The 25,650-nt window shown below is 44.0% G+C and overlaps 1 protein-coding gene and 1 long non-coding RNA gene across 2 annotated transcripts in view; one reads left to right on the top strand and one right to left on the bottom strand.

Annotated features, from left to right (window-relative positions):
- The first annotated feature begins 224 nt into the window (after window positions 1–224).
- On the top strand, window positions 225–24,936 carry LOC141084587 (uncharacterized). The gene is made up of 3 exons (XR_012231056.1): window positions 225–348; window positions 19,754–19,823; window positions 24,210–24,936. It is a non-coding gene; the product is annotated as an uncharacterized lncRNA (long non-coding RNA).
- RAB24 (RAB24, member RAS oncogene family) overlaps window positions 15,470–25,650 on the bottom strand; it is a 29,569-nt gene continuing 19,388 nt past the window's right edge. Inside the window, exons 4-8 of the mRNA XM_073569224.1 lie at window positions 24,786–24,853; window positions 24,611–24,710; window positions 20,420–20,470; window positions 19,586–19,648; window positions 15,470–15,996 (exon numbers count right to left, since the gene is read on the bottom strand). Of these exons, the coding sequence (XP_073425325.1) occupies window positions 15,932–15,996; window positions 19,586–19,648; window positions 20,420–20,470; window positions 24,611–24,710; window positions 24,786–24,853 (347 nt within the window). The 3' untranslated portion in view covers window positions 15,470–15,931. The remainder of the gene's footprint in view (window positions 15,997–19,585; window positions 19,649–20,419; window positions 20,471–24,610; window positions 24,711–24,785; window positions 24,854–25,650) is intronic.

The following is a 25,650-nucleotide window of genomic DNA, read 5'->3' as shown; positions in this document are numbered from 1 at the left end:
CCTACAAGAAGTTTGAGATGGAATCTATAAGATCTACGATTCCATTGATCAAGGAAAACATGGTAGTGTGTATGCTAGATCTCAAAGAAGCATATTGTCACGTTTTTTAATTGTATGTTAATTTATTATCACCTGCACTATGTTGGAATCACACCCCTTTCCTCCCTCCACAAAAGGAAGTGTTGTAACATCACTGACATTTATGGACTCGTAGAAGCGCCAGAAAGACGTGAAATGGCCGTAGTCCGTCAGGTCTTCTATTCCTATAAAATACTCCCCTGACACCTGCACCTCCGCATATAATGTTATCTCTGTAATGGATTAAACCACAAGTTGAAACAGGACCAGGTGAGTGCTGCATTTCTTTTTACCTTTGAGAATTCACTATATGCACTTTAAGCATTTGCACCATCCAGAAGAGATCCTGCAAGGTTAATCAAGGGGACTTAGGTTGTGTCAACAGACTGAAAGCTGTAATGTGGTGCCTGGAATAGCCCTTTTTTTTTTTGAGATGCAAAATACAGATTGTGGAGATCCCTCAGGGAAGATTCCACGTAACAACTATTCAGTCCCCACCAGGTTGCAGGAAGGCTACTGATGGACGTACAGAAGTTGGTGTATTCAGGGGCAAGTCTAGCAGCGCCAGAATCAGAATGGCTTCTGGGATACTATTCAAGCCTATTTTCAATAAAGAAACCCAGTGGCCACTATTGCACAATAATAAATCTATAGTCTTTAAATAGATGGGTATCCTACAAGATGTTCAAGATGGAATCGATCAGATCTACAAAAGCCAAAAGTTTTTTTTTACCATAACCAGGTTCCCCGCATCATGTTCCCACATGCTTTATGCATCCATTAGCCCTCTGCATCTGTACTGTTACACACTTAACATTATGGCTGGTCCATACAATCAGGGCAACTGTTACCCTTTTTTCCTCATAGATTGTAAGCTTGCGAGCAGGGCCCTCATTCCTCTTGGTATCTGTTATGATCTATGTGATTATTGTTATGCTATAATGTATATTTTCTGTACAAGTCCCATCTGAAGTGTAAAGTGCTGCAGAATATGTCGGCGCTGTAGAAATAAAATGTATTATTATCTACCATTCCATTGATCAAGTAAAACATGGTAATGTGTACGCCAGATCTCAAACAAGCGTATTGTCACGTGCCTCACCGTCAGTGGTATATAAGATTTGTGTTGAAAGAGGAAGAAAACATTCAGTGTTACCAATTCAAATGCCTGCCGTTTGGGCTTTCCTCAGCGCCATGCATCTTCACCAAGCTGGTGGCAGATCTTGAGATCCAAAGGCCTTTCTGACTCCGTCACAGCTATACAAAAAAGTAGGAAGCCAGTAACATCGGCAATATACACAAAAATTTGGAGAAAATTTTGTGCACAATATCCGGAGGCGACTGAAGAAATCTCTAGTCCTAATATCCCCAAAATGTTAATTTCTCCAAGAAGGATTTGATAAAGGCCTATCGCTCTGAATGTGCAAATTTCGTCTGAGTGCGTTCATGGACTATCCATTAGCAGGGCATCCATGGATTGAGAGATTCATTAAAGCCACAAGCAGAATAAGACCCACAGTTAGAGCCCGTGTCCCACAATGGAATTTAAACATAGTCCTAAATGAGAATTCAGGTATAAAATCTCTCTCCCGAAAGACTGCATTTCTGGTCGCCATAACAGCCAGGTGGATTGGGGAAATACAGGAGTTTTCCATCAAAAATCCATACCTAAAGATCTTGGGTGACTGCATTATCCTCAGGCTAGATCCAGCATTCCTATTGAAATTAGTAACAACCTTCCACATGAGACAAGTAGTCCTGCCCTCTTTCTGCCAGGACCATAAAAATAGTCAAGAACGGACAGTTCATTCCCTAGATGTTAGAAGAGTAGTCCTCCAGTACTTGGAATCAACAAAGGACTGGCAAAGAGATCTCAATCTGTTCGTACAGTTTGCGGGGAAAAAGACGTCAAAGGCAAACGCTGGTGAGACGGATTAGGTCTGTGATCAGCCTGACCTACTCTTCAGAAGGAAAGTCTCCGGTCAACATCCGAGCACATTCTACTAGAGCAGTGGCCACATCTTGGGCAGAGCAAGCAAGGGCCTCAGTGGACAAGATCTACAGTGCTGCAACGTGGGACAAACGTAACACCTTTCTCAGACACTATAAACTGAGCGTTTTATCTGGCCAAAAAATGGCTTTTCGGAGAAAAAGCCTCCAAGCAGTAGTCACGACCTGAATGTATCCTCTGGTATTCTCCTGATAATGCTGTCATGAGGGACGTCCTGGAAAATAGGCATTAGTTCTACCGGTAATAGGTGCTGTCATTATGGACTTCTGGAAAACCTATTACATTCCCTTTCTTAAAATATGTGAAGGTAATGTAAGCAGAAGGAAACCAAATAAAATAGTTGCTTCTATCTTGGTGTAGTACTTGAAAAAAATTAATGAGTGGTGGTGGAGGGAGGGGCCTTTTAACCTCTTGTGTGTTCCTGTCCCTAACAACGATATGAATGACTACATCCTGATGGTGCTGTCATGATGGACTCCTGGAAAACCTATTACCGGTAGGACTAATGCCTACTTTTTCCACCTGAATTTGCAGTTGCTTTAAAAGTATGGATTTTAAAGCTACTGTCCTAAAAGAAACAGTAGCTAACACCTTAGTTCCTTAAAGTGTTAGTCTTTTGCAGTCCAAATTTCTTTCAGAAACGTGGCATTTAGGTTTAATGTCGACACTTCCCTACAGAGGATTTCATATAGAGTCCTGCTATTTCAGATATTCAGGTACTTCTAAGGGATTTTAATTTATTTACTGTTACTTCAACTTAAACTTTTCATGACTGTCCCCTTTCCAACTCTTTAAAGTTTGCATTCTGGGTGTAGTGACCTCCATTAGGCAAGTATTGAAATTATAGGGATTGTCCCATGTGTAATGGTTGTGTCTGACAGTGCAGGAACATGGTCTGATCATACCACAGCTACTGGGCAGGGGAGGAAGTAAAAAAAGTATGGAATCTGAGTCATTTTTTCAATTAAAGGACTTTAGTCTTGGTGTCTGTGTTCTCTTACAATGTGACTATGGGGTTAGTTATGGGGGCGTCTTTTTGATGCCTCTACATTACTAACCTCGGGCCTTGATGTCAACTGACAATGCAAAGGTGACATCAACTCCCCCAACTATCACACCACTTGCCACCGCTACTGGGCGTGTGGGAAAAGCCGGGCAAAGCGCCAGAATTGGTGCATCTAATGTGCCTTTTCTGGGTAGCTGCAAGCTGCTGTTTTTGGGCTGGGGGGTATATCAATGGCCCATAATCAGTCTGAGAATACCAGCCCTCAGCTGTGAGCTTTAGCAAGGCTGGTTGTCAAAAATGGGGGGACCATAGGAAGTAGTGTACGTCATCTGTTACTCATATTGTTTTGAAATATTCTTGGCAATATCTTGGCTCAATTGCCTTTGTCAGGGCCATGCGCAGCCAGGATTTGTATGTTTCATGTAAATGTCTGTTATGTGAGAAAATTCAATAAAAACGATTGAACCAAAAAAAAAATGGGGGACACCACACCGTTTTTTAAAATTATTTAAATAAACAGCCTGGGGACCCCTCTATTCTTGATAACCAACCTTGCTGAAGCTGACAGCTGAGGGTTGCAGCCCCCAGCTGTGAGTTTTGCCAGGCTGGTTATAAAAACAGGAGAAACCACGCCAGGTTTTTCACTCATTTATTTAGTTATAGCGCTGGCGGCGGGTGAGAGATGCCCTCATCATCCGCTCCTCTTGTCACTGTTTTTAGCGGCAGCAGGTGTAGGTTGATGGGCGTAATAGTCTCAAAAGACCCCACCTGCTATCATCGTTCTGACTGTACTATAACTCTCATCATGATCCCTTGCTTGCGCCGATCGCCAGCAGAGCAGGGGAGAATGATAAGCCGCCTTCAGGACCCGCTGCCGGGGTACAGCACTTACTGTAGTGCTTCTTCCCCGGTGGCCGTCAGTGTGGTACTGATGCGGCACACAGTTGCCACACATGCCGCAAGTATTGCACAAATTGACACACAGATATTTCCGGTACGTTTTTTTTCGGTACAGGAAATAAATGGACATGTGAAAGAGGCCTTAGTGTAGATTCACTTTTCTGGATTCCTGCAGTTTGCCTGTTTGGTGTTTCCTGGTCATTACATTTTCAGATGCGACAGGCTGATACATGATTCCTGGTCTACAACCTTTGTGAATCTGATGACTAGCGGACTTCCTGTTCTCTTCTCGCTTCCGGGCTTGCCTGCCTAAGGCTAAGTGCACACTGGCTGTTTTTTCTGCGTGTTTTTATGCTAATTTTCAGCTGCGTTTGACAGTACCAGCTATGTGAGATTTCAGAAATCTCATGCAGGCAGCTTTTTTTTTTTTTTTTTGTCAATATTTTGTGCTTTGCTTGTTTTATTGGACAAAGAGCATGTCACTCCTTTCAGTGTTTTTCAGCATTTTTCAACCATTCAATTGAATGTAAAAAAACACAGCAAAACCTTCTTTCCTGCCAAGCACTCAGGAGCTTGGCAGGAAAAACGGCCAGTGTGAACTTGGCCTTAGGATATCACATAGTTGCCCAATGAAACCAAGTAGAAAAGGTGATTTTGTCCTCCTAAAAAGGCGTCAAAATCTTCAGTAGAGGACACAGATCTCCCCATTCTTGTGGTGTTGCCTTTCTGTGCCTTTCTTCATTAGTCTGGATATCTGACATCTGTTAATTTAGGCTGCTTCTGATCCTAGGACACAAACTGTCTTAAGTGAACTGTCTCATTCAGATGTTCAGTTTTAGGGGGTGGCGCGGTTTCTTTAGAATGAACAAGCTGATTTTGGGCGGTGTTCTGGATCATTTTTACATCAGTCTTTGTTCAGCGTTTGCCATCCACGTTACATCAACCTTTCTCGTATACAAAAACATTCCGTGAACAATTGATCCAGTCCGAGACTTTTATTTGGCTGAGTTTAATTTGTTTCGGATGGAAAACAGACATTTCTCAATTTATTTTGCATACACAGATTGGCCAAAAAACAACAACAATGGACCGGTGCTATAATGGGTATGTATTCAATTTCTGAAGAACATTCATAGAACATTTAGTGAAAAATGGCTGTCTGAATGAGGTCTAAGGAGAGTGGGTATAATCTATGTATTATGAAGAGCAGTTCTCCAGATGATTACTTTTGCGAGTAGCCACTCACAGGCAGATATTATTGTGCTTATACTGGGCCTTGTCATGTTAAGGCCTATTTTTTTTTTTTTTTTTAATAAAAATATACCATTTATTTTATCTATGTACAGTAGTGCAACACTCAGATTGCACATGGTACACTGCATGTAACAGTGCTGTGGGGAATAGGATTCAATACCCATAAGGTCAGCGCAAACCTCAAGGGCACTGAATCCTATTTATGGAGTGGTATCCTATCCTGGCACCGTATTTTTATACAAAGTGACGTACATCCTATCCATAAAGGCATTGCAATATAAACCATTTCACTAGGTATGATCCAGCGCATTGCTGTTTACTGCAGTCTGATTCGCAGACTTTACAGCCGCTCTTTCTAGTACATGGCCGCTGCTGGAAGGTCAAGTCACTAGACGTCTCCATTGAGTAATACTGCCATGCAGTTATTGGAGGCTTCTGACATATATCTGGTCTCATGTCTCCTCTTAATAGAAAAAAATGTGTTGTGGTGGTCGCCAACAATAATAGGAAACTTGTATTTTATTTAATTAGTGGAGTCGGAGTATAATATAGTGTATATCACTTTCATGTAGAAGAACACCTGCTCTGACCCTGAGGAAGCATTGGAATGCGAAACAGCTGTAGATTCTATACCATGTCCTGGTGTTGCTGATGGAATAAAATACAGGTTTCTGTCTATGCTTGGGAGAGTGTCATCACTATTCTTTTATTAAAATGCATTATGGATCGTTACAGTGCCGCTTGGCTCCATGGATGAGTAGGCGGTTAGTCTATAAATGTGTGCGTCACCTGGGACCTGCAGAGCAGTACCAGTCTGATTTTGTTTTCTATTGGTCCTATGACCCTACATCAGCAGCCTTGATCAGGAAAAATGAACCATTGAATAAGTGAACTACACCATAGGGAACAAGGAGACTGGCACTGCTGTGATAGTAACCTTATATTAATACCTGAACATTAAAAAGTGGCCAACCCCTCTAAGAAGATCAAAAACTTGTGTATGGCAGGTTTATAACTTCTAATTACATTCAGGTGCCCATTCATTATTGCACTTGAGCCTGTTTTTTTGCACAAAATTCATAAACTGCGTTGTCATTTTGAATTTTGGTCCAAAAAACGCAACTAATACTACAAGGCAAAAGTGACTTAAAAACCTGAAAACAGTGCATGTGAAATAAGTAAAGGGTAATGGTGTGTAGATTCCTTTTTGAATAGTTTCCCAGATGCCAGGCTGCTATTCCAAGTGACCGATTTCCCAGGCTGATATTTGGTATTGTTACAGCTAGTTATATACTTGGCAGAATGTGGTTAGACTGGCTTGTCCGTGTATGACTAATGTTGTGTCACAAGGAGTTTGTGGAGTTGCATCCCACATGAATAGATATACAGTACATGTGTGATTGTCTCATGTGGTTGTTTTCTCTACTTCCCAATGATCGGTTGGTACTGCTGAGGTTGAGGAATCACTCTAATATTTGTATGGTGTGTAGTGGGAGTGTATTACACTCACCTACCGCCACTCTCTCTGGGATCCAGCACCGTTCTGCTCCTCTTCTCAGTGACGTCACCTCTCCTGAAGCGGCTGTTAGGCGGGGAAACGCTTAAAAAAATGCTAATAAAAAGCATCCCCATGCAATCCTATGGGATTCCGCAGTTGCTGTGTCAATGCTGCGGATTTTACCGCTGTGGAATCGCATAGCGGTAAAATCCGCAGCATGTCCATTATTTCTGCGGAATCACGGCGATTCCGCCGCCTTAGGATTGCATTGAAACACTTTAAGCATGCGGCTATGCCCGCCATGCGTGAAGTGAGCGCTTCATGTGCGGATGGTACCCAGGGTCTGGAGGACAGGAGACTCTCCTTCATGCCCTGGGTACCATATTCCTGTAAAAAATAGAATTAAAATAAAAAAATCTGGATATACTTACCCTCTATCGGCCCCCGGAGTCCTACCGCCTCTCAGCTACGCTGCCAACATCATCTGTTCCCAGGGATGCATTGCGCGAATGACCTCTGATGACGTAGCGGTCTCGCGAGCGTGACGTCATCTGGGGCGATTCTCGCAATGCATCCCTGGGAACGGAAGTTGCCGCCAGCGCCGAAGAGGGCTCCGGGGGCTTACAGAAGGTAAGTATATCCTGATTTGTTTATTTTGTTTTTTATTATTTTTAACATTCTATCTTTTACTATTGATGCTGCATAGGCAGCACCAATAGTAAAAAGTTGCTCACACTTGTCAAGCACTATACTTGACCAGTGTGATCAACCTGTCAATCACTTTTCCAAGCGATGCTTCAAATCGCTTGGAAAGCGCAAGCATTCTGCAAGCTACAAACGCTTGCAAAACGCTTTTTTTTTTCGGGAAAATGCATGCGAATTCCACATGTGTTTTACCAGCGGCAGGGAGATGCGGAAATGCTGCGGACATTTCCGCAGAATTTCTGCAATGTGGGCACTTAGCCTTACAGTGTAAGCTCATGCAGTGCCAGAGACATTCTAGGCTTACATGGTATGAGACTTTCAGCTCACGCATAGCGACATCACTAAGAAGAGGAGCAGAACGGCGCTGGATGCCAGAGAAGGCGGCGGCAGGTGCGTATATTAACACACCCCAGTGGTCCCCAAGCCTCCTTACCTTAACATTTATTCTGAAAGATGATGGCAAGATACATCCAGTGCCTCCCCACCCCACTGTAGTGACCCACAAAGCCCTCATCCAAACAGAAAGCACTTTGTGCTACATTCCCTAGTGGATAATATACTTACATCCAGGTTTTCACTTTACCCACTCTGTATCATCACATCAAGCACATTAGCATCTGGCTTCAAGCTCCCTTTTAATTGGAAGGATCATCCTATCTCCGCGTACCATATTTATCCCCTCCCCTTGTCCTCCGTCAGTATACGGCACTTCCAGATCTGCTATTCCGTGCACCCACAAGTGTCACCACCTGGACACCTGCTCTCCGTAGCTGTTTGCTAAACCTGGCGTTTCTGCACCTAGCTGGCGGACAGCCGCAAGCCACACATCATGGCCCTTTAAACCAGTTTGTGGACCCCTGACATACACCATACACGCAATCGTAATCTTATATAGTGCCAACATATTCCGAAGCGCTTTACAATTCAATTTTAATAATGAAATTATTCATGGGAGCGTCTTTAATCGCCTTTGTACCCTACACATAAACATTGCAGCAGACCAGCAGTGAGATCTGGGCTGGAGCCTGTGGCTCGGAGCATTGCCTGGGCCAGATGGGTGAGAGCAGGATCTAAGTGCTCACTCAAAGCAAACAAAGGGTAAAACGGCTTTGTTTCATAATCATGCGGTCAATGGCTGCTGTGTTGAGATATCTGCTGCATGGCATGTCTTTCACCCTAATGCATAAAACTGAGAAACAATAAAAAAAAATTGTATCCATAAATTTTCAGGGACCCAGCACTTTACACTAAGCGCCTTGTAATTTTGCATCAAACCATAAGGTTACCTAAAAAAGTTGTAAAAATGAGTTTGTGGCTTAGGCTAGTTTCACACTTGCTTTTTTTTGCAGCGCGTTTTTCCCGCAAAAAAACGCATTGAAAAAACGCATACATAAGCATACAACTGCTGCGTTTTTTTCAAGCATTTTTATGAGCATGCATGAAAAAAACGCAGCGTTTTTATGCGTTTGTATGCGTTTTTAGTGCGTTTTTACCGCGTTTGCGTTTTTCTCCAACATTTTTAGGTGGCCCCTCACACTACCCAAACCATGACTTTACTAACCCTAACCCTGACCCTAACCCTGACCCTAACCCTTAACCAAATCATACTTAACCCTAACCCAAACCCTAAACCCTAACCCTAACCCTGACCCTAACCCTGACCCTAACCCTGACCCTAACCCTTAACAAAACCATACTTAACCCTAACCCTGACCCTAACCCTAACCCTGACCCTAACCCTTAACCAAACCATACTTAACCCTAATCCTGACCCTAACCCTGACCCTAACCCTGACCCTAACCCTTAACAAAACCATACTTAACCCTAATCCTGACCCTAACCCTGACCCTAATCCTTAACAAAACCATACTTAACCCTGACCCTAACCCTGACCCTAACCCTTAACCAAACCATACTTAACCCTAACCCTGACCCTAATCCTTAACAAAACCATACTTAACCCTAACTCTGACCCTAACCCTAACCCTGACCCTAACCCTGACCCTAACCCTTAACAAAACCATACTTAACCCTAATCCTGACCCTAACCCTGACCCTAATCCTTAACAAAACCATACTTAACCCTGACCCTGACCCTAACCCTGACCCTAACCCTAACCCTGACCCTAACCCTAACCATACTTAACCCTAATCCTGACCCTAACCCTGACCCTAACCCTTAACCAAACCATACTTAACCCTGACCCAAACCCCAACCCTAACCCTGACCCTAACCCTAACCCTAAACCCCCTTAACTAACCCTAACTCTAACCCAAACCCCTAAATTCCATGGTTAAAAAAAAAAAAAACGCATATGCAAAAAAACGCATACATGAGCATGCCAGTGCGCACATATGCGCATCCATAGGCTATAATGGACATTTTTAGCGCAAAACGTGCGCATATGTGCGCATGCGCTTTTTTGCAGGGCCAAAAAATGCAACATGCTGCGTCTGGAAAATACCAACGCACACCCCAAAAAAACGCAGCGCATGAAAATCGCATACATGCGCTTAGCAGCGCGCAGGTATGCGCACCCATGTTAAATATAGGGGAAAAAACGCATGCGCAGGTATGCGTTTTTTTCCAGCGCTAAAAAACGCAAATGTGAAACCAGCCTTAGTCAGACCCAATCGAAGCCAGAATTGGACCAAATCTCCACGATCCTACATGATGGTAAAATTAGGCTGCATTTACTCTGAAAAATAATTGTGAAGGAGCTTTATTAAGAACGCTCGTTATGTAAAATAAGTATTTTTGCTGCATTTCTTTCCATGCACTTTTGTTGCAGATTTTCCTTCCACTCATTAGTATGGGTGAAAAATGCTGAAGGGGTTGACATGCTGGAGATATAAATCTGCAAGGAAAAAAATGAGCAACATCTGCATGAGATTTTAGGAATCGCATTCACTTTGCTGGCATCAGGAAACACTTCAGGTTTTGTGACAAAACTGTGCAGAAAAAAAAAAACGTGACAACCGCATCATGTGCACATACCCTAATGTGTGTGGTGGTTGTATTTTTAAAGTTTCTGCTCCGTGACTTCTACACTCTGAATATTGCACCTAGGATTATTTGTAAACTAAGGGAATGAACCTTAAAGGGAATTTGTCATCAGATTTTCGCTATGTAATCCAAGAGCAGCATGATGTAGGGACAGAGACCCTGATTCCAGTGATGTTGCTTATTAGGCTGCTGCTTGTAGTTTCAATCAGTGTTTTATCAGTAAGAGATTACTATAAGACTAGTTGACTAATGGCATGTCGTCCTCCTGCTCTATGGAACCACGCTCCCCCCACCCCCCGATTAACAGCTGTCTGCCAATCAGTGGTGGGCGGGGTCATGAAGAGCTTCAGCATTCCGGAAACTGCTAGATCTGCAGCAGATAAAACAGGGATTTCATCAAAACTGCAGCAAACAGCCTAGAAAGTTACATCTCACTGGAATTGGGGTCTCTCATGCTGCTCTCAGATTACATAAAACAAAACCGATCCTCTAAAGAAGAATCTGTACTCGTTTTTTTTTTGTTGTTTTTTTTACCATGTCTTTATTTAAAATGCTCCAGCAAGTTTGTGTGCCAAAAGTGTCACCTGGCAGGAAATGCGTGTGTTTTGATGCAGTTTTTTTTTCTCTAGCAAACCTTCCACAACAGCATAGGAGGTTGCCCCACGCCCTAATGGGGGACAGGAAGCACAAAGAGGTTAAAAGGTCCCTCCCACCTCCCTCTCACCAGTGTCTTTCCTGTCCTCTATGGGGCATGGAGAGGTTAAGGGTATGCTGTGTGGCCGGCTGCTGCAGTGTACCTGATGGATCTCAAAAGCCGGGCAGTGGTGGTCGGTGGCTCTGCCTTCCCTCCTCCGTGCTGCTCCCGTCTTCCTTTGAATTCGGGACCTTCCTGGCCCATCTGCGCTCCCTTGGGGGTAAAGCGGGCCAGTGATCCCTAACTAGAGGCCTCCCGCAGCTCTCCGGTGTCTCCTCCTCCCGTGCGGCTGTCGGCGTCCCGGAAGTGGTACACTCCCGGGGTATGCGTTCCACCCTGGAGCGCAGGTGACTTCCGGTCTGGCTTATGGCGGTCCCCGGATAGCTGACAGCGTGCAAAGCACGCCAGAAACGACTGTGCCTGCTCCGGACCCTGGGAGGAGGAGGGGGAAAAATGTAAGAAGCGCTGAGGGTGGGTTTAACCCTTTTACAAGCCCGCCGAAGACGCCGACAGGTAAGGTGAAATCCCTTGTCAGCATGGATTGTTCTTCCTGCCCTGCATCTGCAGAGCCCAGCACTGCCCCAGCCACCATGAATGGGGTGGGTCCTAGTGGTGCTGTCCTGGGTATAGGGGTCTAAATTCTCAAAATACTTCTCTTTCTTGTAGGGATACAAGTCCTCCCATAAAGGCACCAATACCACCAAAAAGTCCGTCGAATGCGCCATATGTAAACATAAAACTCCCCTCAGCATGGGGAGAAAAATTGTCAAGGCATGCAGATGGAGAGGTTAGAGCGCAAAGCACTGGTACTTTGCAGCATGGGTGGATGACATCTGCAAGGGGTTTGTGTGTTCTCCCTGTGTTCAGGTTTCTCCCCTCCTCCACCTGCGGGCTCACCTCCCTCAAAAAAAAAAAAAAAGACAGCAGTCCACCTAAAGGGGACCTCCAATCTTCAGGCAGACTTCCTGAGCAGAAGTGGTATCCAGCCTGGTGAGTGGAGTCTGAATGGGGGAATCTTTCAGAAAATAGTAAACAAGTGAGGTCTTCCAAGGGTGGATCTGCTAGAATCAAGCAGAAATGCTCAAGTAGGAAACTACTTCTCCCTGAACACCAGGTACAGATCACTGGGGGTAGATGGCTTTGCTCACAGGTGGGAATTTCTTTTGGCACAGGTCTTTCCCCCCAATACCCATCCTTGCCGCAACCCTGAGAAAGATCCGAGAAGATCGAACCCCGACCAACTTGCTGGCGCCACTGTGGCCAAGGAGGAGTGTTATGATTGGGTCACCGAGGAGGAAAGCAAGACCAAGCTAAGCCACAGAAAACCAGAGAGGTTGGTAACTAAGCGTTATTGCAGACCCCTGATCCTATCCACACAACTATCTGTAGCCGTGGAGCGCACCTACGATGATTCTAGACGCCTTGACACAGCCGGAGAACTAAATAAGCCTAAAGCAAGAAAGGGGAAATCTAAACTGCCCCAGAGCAGACCCCAAAGGAATAGATAGCCCCCAAACATATATTATCGGTGAGACAAGATGAAAACACAAACGCAGGTAGGAAAATAGACTGAGCAAACGATGGGGCCCAAACTAACTAGACAGGAAAGGAAAGACACTGTCTGCAATCACGCAAAAAAACCCTGCAAAAAATGCCCAACACGTCTGATAGAAAAAATACTGAAGTCACTAAACTTCGCCCACTATATTAGCACTCTGGTATATTCTGAAAGCAGAGCAAAGAGAGGTCAATCTAATAAGGGACAAAAACAAACTGGCACAAACAGTAACATATGGATGGAAATTCAGCACAGCCCCAGCCGGGGCTGGCTGACCACACAAAACTGAAATAGACAAAACCAAATCAAATGTGAACAATAGCAAAAGAACACTTAGCTTGAGCATGCAGAGACTGAGCTGGAAACTAAGACCTCAGGAGGCAGGAAAAAATCACCAGCAGGGATAGAGGGAGTCGGCTGTCTTAAATCCAGTCAGAAACTCCCAATGTCCAATCGTCGTCCTCATTATCAGTTGGCAGGCCTCTGTTAATTAGATCAGCTCCATTACCTTCTGTAACCACCAGAGGGAGCCCGGAAAGAGAACCCGCGACCCCTCTGTCAATACAACCAGCTCCACCATCTTCACCAGTAACCAGAGGTAGGCCAGAAAGCAAATTCACAACAGAGGAGCTGTTTTTTCCTTAATTACCGAACTCCAGGTAGATGTACTGCTCCTCTTACCATTGGAGGACGACCTCCGCCTGCAGGGCCCCCTACACCACCCAAACCTTCGAGGAGTGAAGTTAGCGGCCTGGTTACTGAAGCCCAGATCCTGAGGGCCAGGGGTCTATTCAGGGCCGGTAGTTGAGACCCTTCAGAAATCAAGGAAGCCAGTCACCAATGCCATATACGACAAAGTATGGAAGAGATTTTCATCATGGTGTCTGCCAAAGCCTCCTGACCCATCGTTATCTGGATTTCTTACGGAAGGGGCTCGGGTTAGGCCTAAAACCTAGCAAACTGAAGGTACAAGTCTAGGCCTTAAGCTCCATGTTCGACTGCGACTTAGCCAGCCACCAGGGGATAAGAAGATTCATGACATCAGCCACTAGACTACATCCGAAAAAACAAATTGTCATTCTTCCATGGGACTTAAAGGTGGTGCTTTAGGGACTCACTCAATCCCCCTCTTGAGCACCTATCATCTTATACTTCTCAGCTCCTCTCCGGTAAAGCAGCCTTCCTTTTAAGCAATAACCTCAGCGAGGTGCATAAGAGAGCTCCAGGCTCTCTTAATTAGAGAGCCCTACCTAACCATCAGGGATGATTCCCTAGTTCTCTCCCTTGATCCATCGTTCTCCCAAAGGTTGATCTGACTTTCATAGGTCACAGAATATAATTCTTCCCCAAAACCCAGTAAATCCTAAAGAGGAAAGGGTTTCATACGCTTGGCGTAAGGCGCATAATCTTTCACTATTTGAGTTGTACTAAGCCCTATAAAATCGACCTCAACCTGTTTATCCATTCGTCGGGTGCAACTAAAGGAAAGAAGGTGACAAAGAACACCATTGCCAACTGGATCAAGAAGGCCATCTCTGAAGCATATTTAGCACAGAACATCACACCCCTTACAGGAATCAAGGCTCATTCAATGCGGTCTACTTCTGTCTCATGGGTTGAGAGGGCAGGTGCATCCTCAGAGCAAATCTGCAGGGCTGCAACTTGGTCCTCGTTACATACCTTTGCTAAACACTATAGGTTGAACCTTGTGTCCAACAGGGATTTAGTCTTTGGCCGAAAAATTCTTCAGGCCGTTGTCCCCCCCCCTAGTGCAGTATAGGTTGGTATGCCTCCTATGCTGTCTTGGAAGGTTGCTAGAGAAAATAGAATTAGACTTACCGGTAATTCGGTTTCTAGAAACCTTCCACGACAGCACTATTTCCCTCCCTGTATTCTTGGACAAATTCTGAGAATCTTAGGGTAACCGGTGCTACGGAGCTCAGTTATGTCACTGGTGAGCGGGAGGTGGGAGGGACCTTTTAATCTTTGTGCTTCCTGTCCCCCATTTGTGCGTGGAGACCACCTCCTATGCTGTCGTGGAAGGTTTCTAGAAACCGAATTACCGGTAAATCTAATTCTATTTTCTCCATTCATTTGGGTGAAAAATTAAAGCATTGACATACTGCAGATTGGAAACTGCGTGAAATTTGCAAGGAAATAACAGCAGCGTGTACATTCACAGGTCTTATTCAATTTACTGGTACAGCACATGCTGTGTTTTTTTCATGGAGTATAAGTGCCATCCATACCCCCCAAAAAATACAACTTATTCTCCATAGAATTCTGAGCGCTATTTCTTTGAACTCTGCCCCTAGAAATGTATCAATAAATCCACAAGTCGGTGTTGTCTGTCACTGAGTGGCATGTTCGTACAGACTGGCGGTAGTGATCGGCCGTTATCAGACGGTATCGGGACACCTACAAGTGGTAACACAATTTATTCATACATTCTAGGAAGAATAACAGAAGCCACAATGTAGCGTTCAGACACATTTTCTATTAGGAGAAGTATAGGAGAAACTTTGTGAATTCTTTGCTATCCCAGAAAAACACGGACATCGGTCCTGTTTTTTCCAGGACTTGTTTTATACGGCCATGTGAAGGGGACCTTATGGTGTAACCCTAATTTTTATTCCTGACCATTGTGTGATGTCCTCATGTATATCAGAGTACAGGTCTCCCTTTACTGGAGATCACTTGTAATATACTTTTCAAAGTTTACCGTAATTATATAATGCTTTTAAAAAAAAAATAAAATTGAGACTTGCGAATAATTTTTATTTGGAAACACAAACTGGAGGGGAAAAATAAAACCCAAAAACACTCCCGCCGCAAACCGGTCAGTAACAGAAATTGTATTGTCCACGTGACTCTGTAGTCAGATTCCTTCATTCTTTTCATGGGTTTCTGCTCCAAGAAACTGATCATCCAACGTTTATTCACAAGTTCTAAGAAACCAAATCCAGTGTATCGAGGTGAGGTTCATTTTTTCCCATCCATAATCTTCTTTTACTTTTTTTTTTTTTTGTCTCTTCCTATAATGTGCATAAATAGGTTTTGGCATAGATGGAAGAAGATGACTTCTCCCAAAGAAGGCATGGACGCTAGGTGTTACAATCACAGGGCAGATGTCAACTCCTCATATGCTTAAGATAAAAATAATATATAGCGCGGCCTGTCAGAGAGATGAAATTGCCGAGGCCACAAGCTCCTTCGTTTCTAGTGATGGCAGCAGGCATAAGAAGTCAGGTCTCTCCTAGAGCTCAAGTCCACTCCCTTTGGCTCTGCAAATATTAAAAACAAGCGTGTCATCCATGTTGGCTAATAATGCAATAGTACATGCAGGGGCATTTAGGGTGCGCACAGGGATGGAGTTACTAATTTTGGATTATTATCCATTAATTTTCCTTTCCAATAACCTTTCATAATCAAACGCAGACTCCCCTAATATTAAAATCCTTACAGATTGGAAAGACTCTGGATAAATAAACACAACTCTTAAGGCCCCTTTTACAAGGGCCGATCAGCCGAAAGAACATTTGTAAGAACGCCGCTTCTTGATAACTGGCTGGTGTAAACGTGAGGGATCGGCTCATGACAAAGCAAACTATGGTTCTTCAACTGATCGCAACGTTTATGCAGCCTAAAGATGGTCATCGGCATGTGCAAACAGGCATGTGCTGCTGAAAAGGTGCAAACTTTATAGGGAAGAGATGATTATAAGAACCATTATTCATCCCCATACAGTCTGCATCATCTTCTTATGGCACAAAATCCGCCTATATAGAGGCATGTTCACACGTGGCATTTTTGCAGCGTTCTTTTTCTGTAGCCAAAACTGTCAGTCTTGGCAGTAAAAACGCTGCTTATAAACCACAGCAAATAGGACTTCTGAATTTTTTTTTTTTTGCATGGTGAGTTGGATTTTTCATTGATACAATTTGGGGTGAATAAGATGTTTTGATCACTTAAAGTATATTTTATTTTTGGGTGATTTGGTGACAGAAATGAACACAATTTGGGCTTGCTTAGTTTTTTCTGGTTAGTTTGTAAGAGTATTGCAGTATGTAGTATAAATTGCAGAGGAGGACAAAGATGGAAGCAACAGGGGCCCCTCAGCTGTCATAGTAATTCATCAGCAACCCATGATGGCGACAAGGGGGCCCGATAGGAGTTGGCTTATGCGCAATGGCTGTCAAATGTAACTGACAGTGATAGCGGCACCTACAGCTCTGGCAAAAATTAAGAGACCACTGCAAAATTTTCAGTTTGCCTGATTTTTCTCTCTATAGGTACATTTTTGAGTAAAATGTAAATTGCTCTTTTATTCTATAAGCACTAAACTTTGTATTTATTTTCAAAAAATGAGAAATGGTCAAAAATAACAAAATGCAGAGATTGCAGACCTCAAATAATGCTAAGAAAACAAGTTCATAATCATTTAGAAACAACAATACTAATGTTTTAACTCGGGAAGAGTTCAGAAATCAATATTTTGTGGAATAACCATGATTTTTAATCACAGCTTTGATACGTCTTGGCATGCTTTCCACCAGTCTTTCACACTGCTTTTCGGTGACCTTATGCCACTCCTGGTACAAAAATTTAAGCAGTTCTTCTTTGGTTGATGGCTTGTGACTATCCATATTCCTCTTGATTACATTCCAGAGGTTTTCAATGGGGTTCAGGTCTGGAGATTGGGCTGGTCATGACAGCGATTTGATGTGGTGGTCCTTCATCCACACATTGACCTAGCTGTGTGGCATGGCGCATTGTCCTGCTGGAAATAAACAGTCCTCAGAGTTGGGGAACATTGCCTGAGCAGAAGGAATCAACTGTTTTTCCAGGATAACCTTGTATGCGGCTTAATTCATACATCCTTCGCAAAGATTAACCTGCCCAATTCCAGCCTTGCTGAAGCATCCCCAGATCAAGATCATCACCGATCCTCCACCAAATTTCACAGTGGGTGCATGACACTCTGGCTTGTACGCCTTTCCAGGTCTCCGTCTAATCATTAGACAACCAGGTGTTGGGCAAAGATGAAAATTAGACTCGTCAGAGAAGAATACCTTACTTCAGTCCTCTATGGTCCAATCCTTATGGTCTTTGGCAAACTTCAGCCTGGATCTCCTTTGCTTCTCATTGATGAAAGGCATTTTTCTACCTTTACATGACTTGAGCCCTACCTCTCGGAGCCTGTTAGGAACTCTTCTTGCCGTGCACTTCACCCCAGCTGCCATTCCTTTTGTAGGTCACTTGATGTCATCCTGCGTTTGCTGAGTGACATTCGAATAAGATGACGGTCATCCTGGTCAGTAGACAGTCGTTCGCGCTCTCTGCCGGTCTGTAGCTTTGTTGTCCCGAATATCTGCTGCTTGACCTTGTTGTAATGCACTGCCCTCTTAGAAATTTTACGGATGGTGGCAACATGACACTCACTGTATCCCTCTGCTAGTAAAGCCAGAATTGAGCCTTTCTTTTCCTCACTCCAATACTTTTTTCTTTTCAACTCCTTTGGCATGGTTAAAAGTTATTTTTTTATTCCTATTACTTTTGGGATATTATTAGCACTTGTTTTGCCATCCAGCTTGTCCTATTGCAAAAGGAACGTGAACACCACAGCAGGTTTTTTTTTTTTTTTTATATTTTCCTTCTTTAAAGGGAATCTGTCACCTCAATTTGGCACGGTATGTAAATGAGTTGTGGTCGGTCCGATGGGCGGTGTTGTGGTTCCTTCTCTCCACCCCTCTTTGGCCGCTGTATGCTTTCTTGGAATTTCCGTAGTTGGTGTCCAGATTATGCGCGTGTGCACTGCAATATCCTATCGTGCGTGCACAGTATGCTTTGCTCAACCGCGGGCAAAGCCGAAAAGCATTAGTGTGCATGCACCGGTGAACTATGCCCTAGAAGTATTTTGCTGTCATTTCTGTGTTCCGGGGCATAGTTCACCGGGGCATGCGCATAAACCCTTTTCGGCTTTGCCCGCAGTTGGGCAAAGCATACTGCGCACGCGCGTAATCTGGACGCCAACTACGGAAATTCCAAGAAAGATTGCGTACAGCAGCCAAAGAGGGTGGAGGGAAGGAGCCACAACACCGTCCATCCGACCGGACACAACTCATTTACATACCGTGCCAAACTGATGTGACAGATTCCCTTTAAATAAGATTTGGTTCAGGTGATCAGCTATTCAGAAGCACATTAAGTAGAATGAGGTGTACTCTGGTTGGAATTCAACGGACACTGGAATGGCTGTCAGACATGTAGAGAAGCTGATTTTTATAAAACTTTGCAGTGGTCTCTTAATTTTTGCCAGAGCTGTACATATTTAACAGCTGCGTCATTAGCGGTGTGTGGAGGGAGCTCCGCACCTGGTCCGGCTCTACACACTGTCACTCCAATGCAGGATGTAGTCACCTCATTATGAATGAAAGGGTTAATATATATAAAATAAAAATCAATGCTTTGGCTTATCAGCGGTTTTAATGAGCCCCGTATATACTTTACAAGACTGCTCAAATTATGAGACGGTTCTCATCCGTGAGGTTTCCCTAGTTAGTGGCAAAACCCATCTGAGGAGGCAAGTTTTATAGCAATCGCTGTTTTTTGTTTTTTTACATAATTGTATAACTTAAGAGAAAGCACAAAATTAGTGACTGTTTAGGAGAATTTGGAAAGGCCTTTGCTCCTAGATGTGGAGGTTCACTCATCACCTGGGTCTATCTGGGGAGGTCTCAAAAAAGTTTGAGAAGCCCTGCTTTACAGGGCACAACGCTATTCTTCTGGTCACAGGAAAATCCTATGTAACGTGCAGCTAGTAGAACACTTTGTAATAAAATAAAGCTACGGAATAGTAGATATTATACCCACCTGATTGGACCTGAAAATCACTGTAATTCACATAGTCTTCTGCCACTTTTTGAAATAGTTCATCTGTATATACACAAAAGCATGAATGTACTGTACAAGAATGAATGCGAAGAACACACTAATGAATACAAATACTATGTTGATATCTGTATTTTGTCTCCTACGCAGATTTTCTTGGCAAAACCTACATGGGTCACTTGCAGTCTGCAAAAAAAAAGCACCTTCAGACTAGACTTGGGTGAGTACCACTGTGGATCTAGTGTCAACTGATTTAATGAATATTGGGAATGAGCTTTGTAGGCAAAAATAAGTATTCTTAAACACTTAGGGAAAATGTCCCCGTTTTCTCTAGGTTTGGCCATTTTAGTAGTAACTGGAAAAGTGTTCCCACATTATGACCTCCGAAATGAAAGGAGAAGACGCCGCTATGCGTGACAAGCGGTACTAACCGAGCCATCAGCTTGTCACACAGGTAGAGCAGCTGAACCTTTGCCTGCTACATCCATATTACAGAAGGGCATAGTTTTGCTATCAGACGGCACATAACCAGTCAGTGTTGTAGCCCAGAAGGAGGAAATGCGGTTTTATTTTTTGTAAACTTCTAAATGCTATTGGTTCTTGTTTGACTAAATAACACTATTCATGAGACATATTTCAGACACTTTTTTTTTATAAGTATTTCTAAGTTTCTTTTTTTTTATGAAAATGTTCTATTTTTGATTCTGTAACCCTTGCACTGAGAAGTCATTGACCTATACAACAGGGAAATGACTAAAATAAGACTCTGCCCCGTCTACCAATTCACCGCTCAACCTCAGCTGTACCAGAACTTACCTACACTTTGTCCGGTTTTACTGGATGTTTCGCAGAGGTGAGCTTTAATCTCTACAGAAAAGGAGACACAATGAGATGGCCGAATTTACAGTCGCCAGTCAAAAAATATCAATACTGTATTGTAGGTGTACTCAAACCCTTGCAATGGCTGGTTTTATAGAATAACTGACCTTGCCCAATACACCTATTACCGTACTGCGCCCTGGTATAGGCTGCTGCTATTAGGAAAACGGCACTAAGCAGCTTGCCCACCAGACTTACAACGCTTCACCATTGTGATCTTACTAGGCTGCAATCATTACCTACTCCTTCTCCCTTCTGGGTGGTGTGTGACGTCCACCCTCACCGGAACATTAAAGGGGTTGTCTTATGGAAGATACTGCATATCCACGAGGGGTCCCCTGATCTCCTGTTATGGTAATCTTCTGTCCACCAATGAGTGGAGATGTGGTGGCATATGTGCTGGTTCTTTCCAATTCAATGCTATGAAAGCTCAGAATACAGACAGGAGTATATGCCACATTGCAATCTTCCAGGACTTACTAGGTGGTATTGTTTTCTGCATTTGTCTTCTACCCTGTTTCCCCGTAAATAGGGCGCCCCCGAAAGTAAGGCATTCTAGGGGGAGCACTGTGCCTGCTAATATAAGGCACCCCCCCCCCCCCCCCGTAAATAAGGCATACCTTGTTCTGTGCATGGGGAATGCAGTTGTGTCTCGCTCCCGCTGTCCGGTGCCCGCCACTGCAGCCGCGCTGTTCGCAGGAGTTAATCACAGCCTCGGAGCTGTGTGCCGATCTGCGCCCATGAGCCCTGTGCCAATCACAGCACAGGAACCATGGGCCAGCTGACGTCATCCATAGCCTCTGATTGTTCCTGCGCTCTGATTGGCCCAGGGCTCCTGCGCTCTGATTGGCCCAGGGCTCATGCACCACCAAAGCACTGAAAGCAGCACCGCGGAGGAAACCAGTAAGAAAGTGAAAGTGTGTGTGTCTGTGTATGGACGGGTATGTGTGTCTGTGTGTACGGTACACACATGGGAGGCTGCGGTGGGATACTGTGATAATGGGAGGCTGCAGTGGGATACCGGGATGATGGGAGGCTGCTGTACTGGGCTGTAATGGAATGATGGGGGTGCTGTATTGTGGACTGTAAAGGAATGATGAGGGCTGCAATGGGATGATGGGAATATTTGGGGCTGCAAAATGATGGGGCTGCTACGGTAAAGGAACTGCTGTGGGTGACTGTTACGGTAGCGGTACAGTGTCCAGAAAGTGTGTGGGAGCCATTTTAAAGCCCTTATGGTTTGTGGCCCTGTGTGGGAGTCAGGCAATTACAGTACCGTACCGTAGTGGGTGAGGCTAGTTTCACACTAGCGTTTATGAGCGCAGCGACGGCCTGCGCACGGCCGCTGCTAAGCCCCGCCCCCTGCCACGCCCCGCCGGTAGCTCCGCCCACGACGCTGCATGCGCCCTGCGTCCCCTATCTTTATCACAGGGGGCGCAGGCCGTGCGCAGTATGCGTTTGGCGGCGCATGCGCCTTTTTGACGGTGCGCCGACGCAACCAAACTGCAGCAGGTTGCGTTTGGTGCAGGTCGGCGCACCGTCAAAAGGACGCATGCGCCGCCAAACGCATACTGCGCACGGCCTGCACCCCCAGTGATAGATAGGGGACGCAGGGCGCATGCAGCGTCATGCGCCGGTGGGCGGAGCTACCGGCAGGGGGCGGGGCTTAGCGGCGGCCGTGCGCAGGCCGTCGCTGCGCTCATAAACGCTAGTGTGAAACTAGCCTTACTTTGATTTGTTGTCTGCTTTTCTGCTGAACGGTCTATATATGTCTGACTACTGGTTTTACACTACAGAACATTCCTTATGTAAGGGTACAGTGCGCTGGAATGTTTCTCATGAAAAGAAGACCCCCCCCCCCCGAAAATAAGACATGGTGCAACTTTCGGAGCAAAAATTAATATAAGAAGGTGTCTTATTTTCGGGGAAACAGGGTAGCTGTAATGTAATGCCACCACATGCCCAACTCCACACATCCTCCATAGATTTTCCCTTTGCATTGCAGATGTATGTGGCTACAAAGTTAAGGTAAGCACTGGTCAACCATATTAGCCTTCCATAGGTGGAGTGAGTGTTAGTGAACATTACCCTTAAGGCCAGATGGTGTAACTGACATTGCACTGCAATTACTACTAGCATCAGGCAATTACCATATTGCCCTTTTTGCAAAGGTGGAGTAATGGTGTAATGCCCAATACCCTCTCCTGCTGGACCGTGTAAGCCACATTGCTATGTAGTTATTGTAGGCATAAGCCAGCTTCATTTCTAGATTTCACTGGGCATCTAGCTGTGTTGTGCAGATTACTTTACGGTGCTAGATGCCATAATCAACTGCTAATAAATGCTAAACCTTAGAGGACAGACATTCGCTACTTACTTTCATTAGAGGAATTAGAGGAATATCTGGCACATCGTTAAGTTCGGCTCACGCTAACATGTATGGGAACGCCAACCAACTACTTATTGGGTGAGACGCCAATGGGATCACTTTGCTCTTCTAGGGATGTCCTTTGGCAACGTTCTCAAAGCGAGCAGTGGAGCGCTTGGCCAAATTCTTGCTCCAGTGCATGGGAAATATGGCTCATGATTATAAAATCAGCTGAAGCAATGATCGTCTGACAGCCATCTAATGTGTATGGGGCTCTTAGTATTAAGACAGTTACTTGCTGACCAGAGGATGTGGCTTCTGCTCTCCCATCTGTAATCTTTTCTCCATAACCTGCAGCCGCATCCTCTGCTTTGCCTGCTGTTGCAGGACCTAAGAGAATAGGTTACAGGCTCGGTGTGCACAACACTTGAAGTCCAGTCAAAACTAAATACCAATTTATTTTATATTTATTTTTTATTAAAAAAAAACCCAACTTGCCAATTAAGAAAATCCTGCAAATCCCATGTTCCCCCAGGACTATAATGTACCACTCTGCATGAGCACTGTGGCAGTATTCCCTTGTCAATGCCGGGTGGGGCGGAATTCCTCTCCGGGAACATCATTTATTATTCAAAGTGAAGAGCTGCTCCTGGAGCATCATTCTCCGGAGGACTCGGCACATCCGTGCATTACATCTCACTGCCCCACACGTCCTAACAGTGTGCTCTGTCCTGCCGGAGTGCGTACCTGCTCCCTGCACTATTACGCCATATGTGCACTCCTTCCGCTGACCGGAGTAAGAAGCTTGCTGATGCTTAACTAAGGGATTGATTGCAGCTATTTGTTCCAAAAGGGTGTGCAACCAAATATTAAATTGAGGGTGGCAAAAATTTTGTCCTGCCCATTTTGTGTGAAATTATGTCTAATTTGCCTTTTTTTTCTGTGTTTAATTTTCTGGAACAATTTCAACGGTGTCACCACTTTCAGCCATGATATAGAATGCGTACGTGTGTGTATGTATGTGTATAATAATTTTTTTTTAATTTCAACTCTATACTGAAGCAGATTTGCAAGGAGTCTTACATGGTGGGAAGTAACGCATGACTGCAGGCCACATTCTACACATAGGGCCTGTTTGTAGTCTGTGACCATGAGGTGCATAGCTCAGCATTACCGGTACCTGCCTTTTTATATTCCCCCATTTTAAGCAGTTTTTTCCTTGTACCCTGATGGTCTGCCATCAATTTTTCTCAAGCAGCTGTTTATCTGTTTTATATTTTTATATAGAATTTGTATTATACATATATTTGTATTATTTATATTTTTGATATTCTGTCCTCTTGTGTCTTATCTGCATAGGAGCTGTACACACAAAACATCTTCAATATATTGCAAGTCTCGTAATATATATCCGGGTACAGAAGTGAGTCCATACAGAACGCCAGCCTGTGACTGAACAAAATAGCAAAAAAATCTGTGGTTTAAAGGGAACATCTTGCCTTGAGAAACACTATTTACCTGCAGATATAGCATTAATATGCAGATCAATGGTGTTTAACTGTGTAGCCGGCTTACTGGAAGCACAGCTACAAAGAAAATGAACTTTTAATTCTCCCTGTAAATGCTCTTGGTCATGAGTCGGGGCGTAGCAATCACAGTCATCACTTGTCCTAGGCAGCTGCCTGGTCTGCCTGCCGCTAACGCTAAAGGAAAATACATCCTACTACTAAAAGCTTGGCTAGTAATATAAAAGACTTTACCATCTGCATAATCTTGCACATCATGAAAGTCCACTTGTCTCATGCCCTTGTCATATTCAACTAAGTCGCTCTTTGTGCCACAAATATATATTCGGCAGTGCTGGGAATAGAAAAACATTGTCATTGGGATCACGGAGGAAGCCTCATTCCCAGATGATAACTCGAGTATACCAACCTCTTCGAAGTTCTGCAGTTCATTAACCCAGAATTTTACCCTTTCAAAACTGCTGCGATCTGTGAGATCTAGAGGAGAGGAAAAATTGTGTAATAACTTCACGAACTAGTAAAAAATAACTTATCTGTGCAATTAAAATAATCTGACCCCATCCTTGCTCCGGCTGTTACTCAGGATCAGTGCAGTGCATCTAAGGTGTGTGTGTGTGTGTGTGTGTGTGTGTGTGTGTGTGTGTGTGTGTATATGTATATATATATGTATGTATATATATATATATGTATATGTGTATATGTGTGTGTGTGTGTGTGTATGTGTATATATATATATATATAATATTTATTTACACAATTGCAATCAAGTGTTCAACACCCATTGCAAATTAGGGTAATAACAATGTGCAAAGGTTCTACTGATTTTTTTTTTTTTTTTTTTTTTCCGCAGCTCAGCAGAGCGAATATAAAGTTTTTCCCTAAATTCCTTACAAATGCCACTTCTGCTGATGATTAAGATCTCAGAAATACTCTACCCCTTCGTGACAAGCATCTTAACTGCTTAGTAGAGAACCTTTTTGCCTGTTTGGCTCTTGAATGTTACAACCTCCTGCAAACCCTGACACGTAGCCAGACCGCAGCTTCTTTCATCGTTCCTGAAGAACCTTAGCCCATTCCTCCATGATCTCCAGTTCACTAATATTCTTGAGTTTGCGTGCTGCATTTGCTTTCTTAAAATCCCACCACGTCAGGTGACACTGACAGCCATTCCAGAATCTTCCAAGACTTCTTCTGAAACCTTCATGGATTTTGAGGTATGATTGAGATCGTTGGCCTGTTGTAAGGCACAAGGTCCATCTTCTTTAAAGAAGGTA

This window comes from Dendrobates tinctorius, unplaced genomic scaffold (assembly GCF_039654945.1).
Source record: "Dendrobates tinctorius isolate UK_male_01 unplaced genomic scaffold, ASM3965494v1 ptg000001l, whole genome shotgun sequence".
In the NCBI taxonomy this organism is placed as follows: Eukaryota; Metazoa; Chordata; class Amphibia; order Anura; family Dendrobatidae; genus Dendrobates; species Dendrobates tinctorius.
The sequence above is the reverse complement of the archived record's forward strand: the minus strand, read 5'-3'. Positions and strand labels throughout refer to the sequence as shown.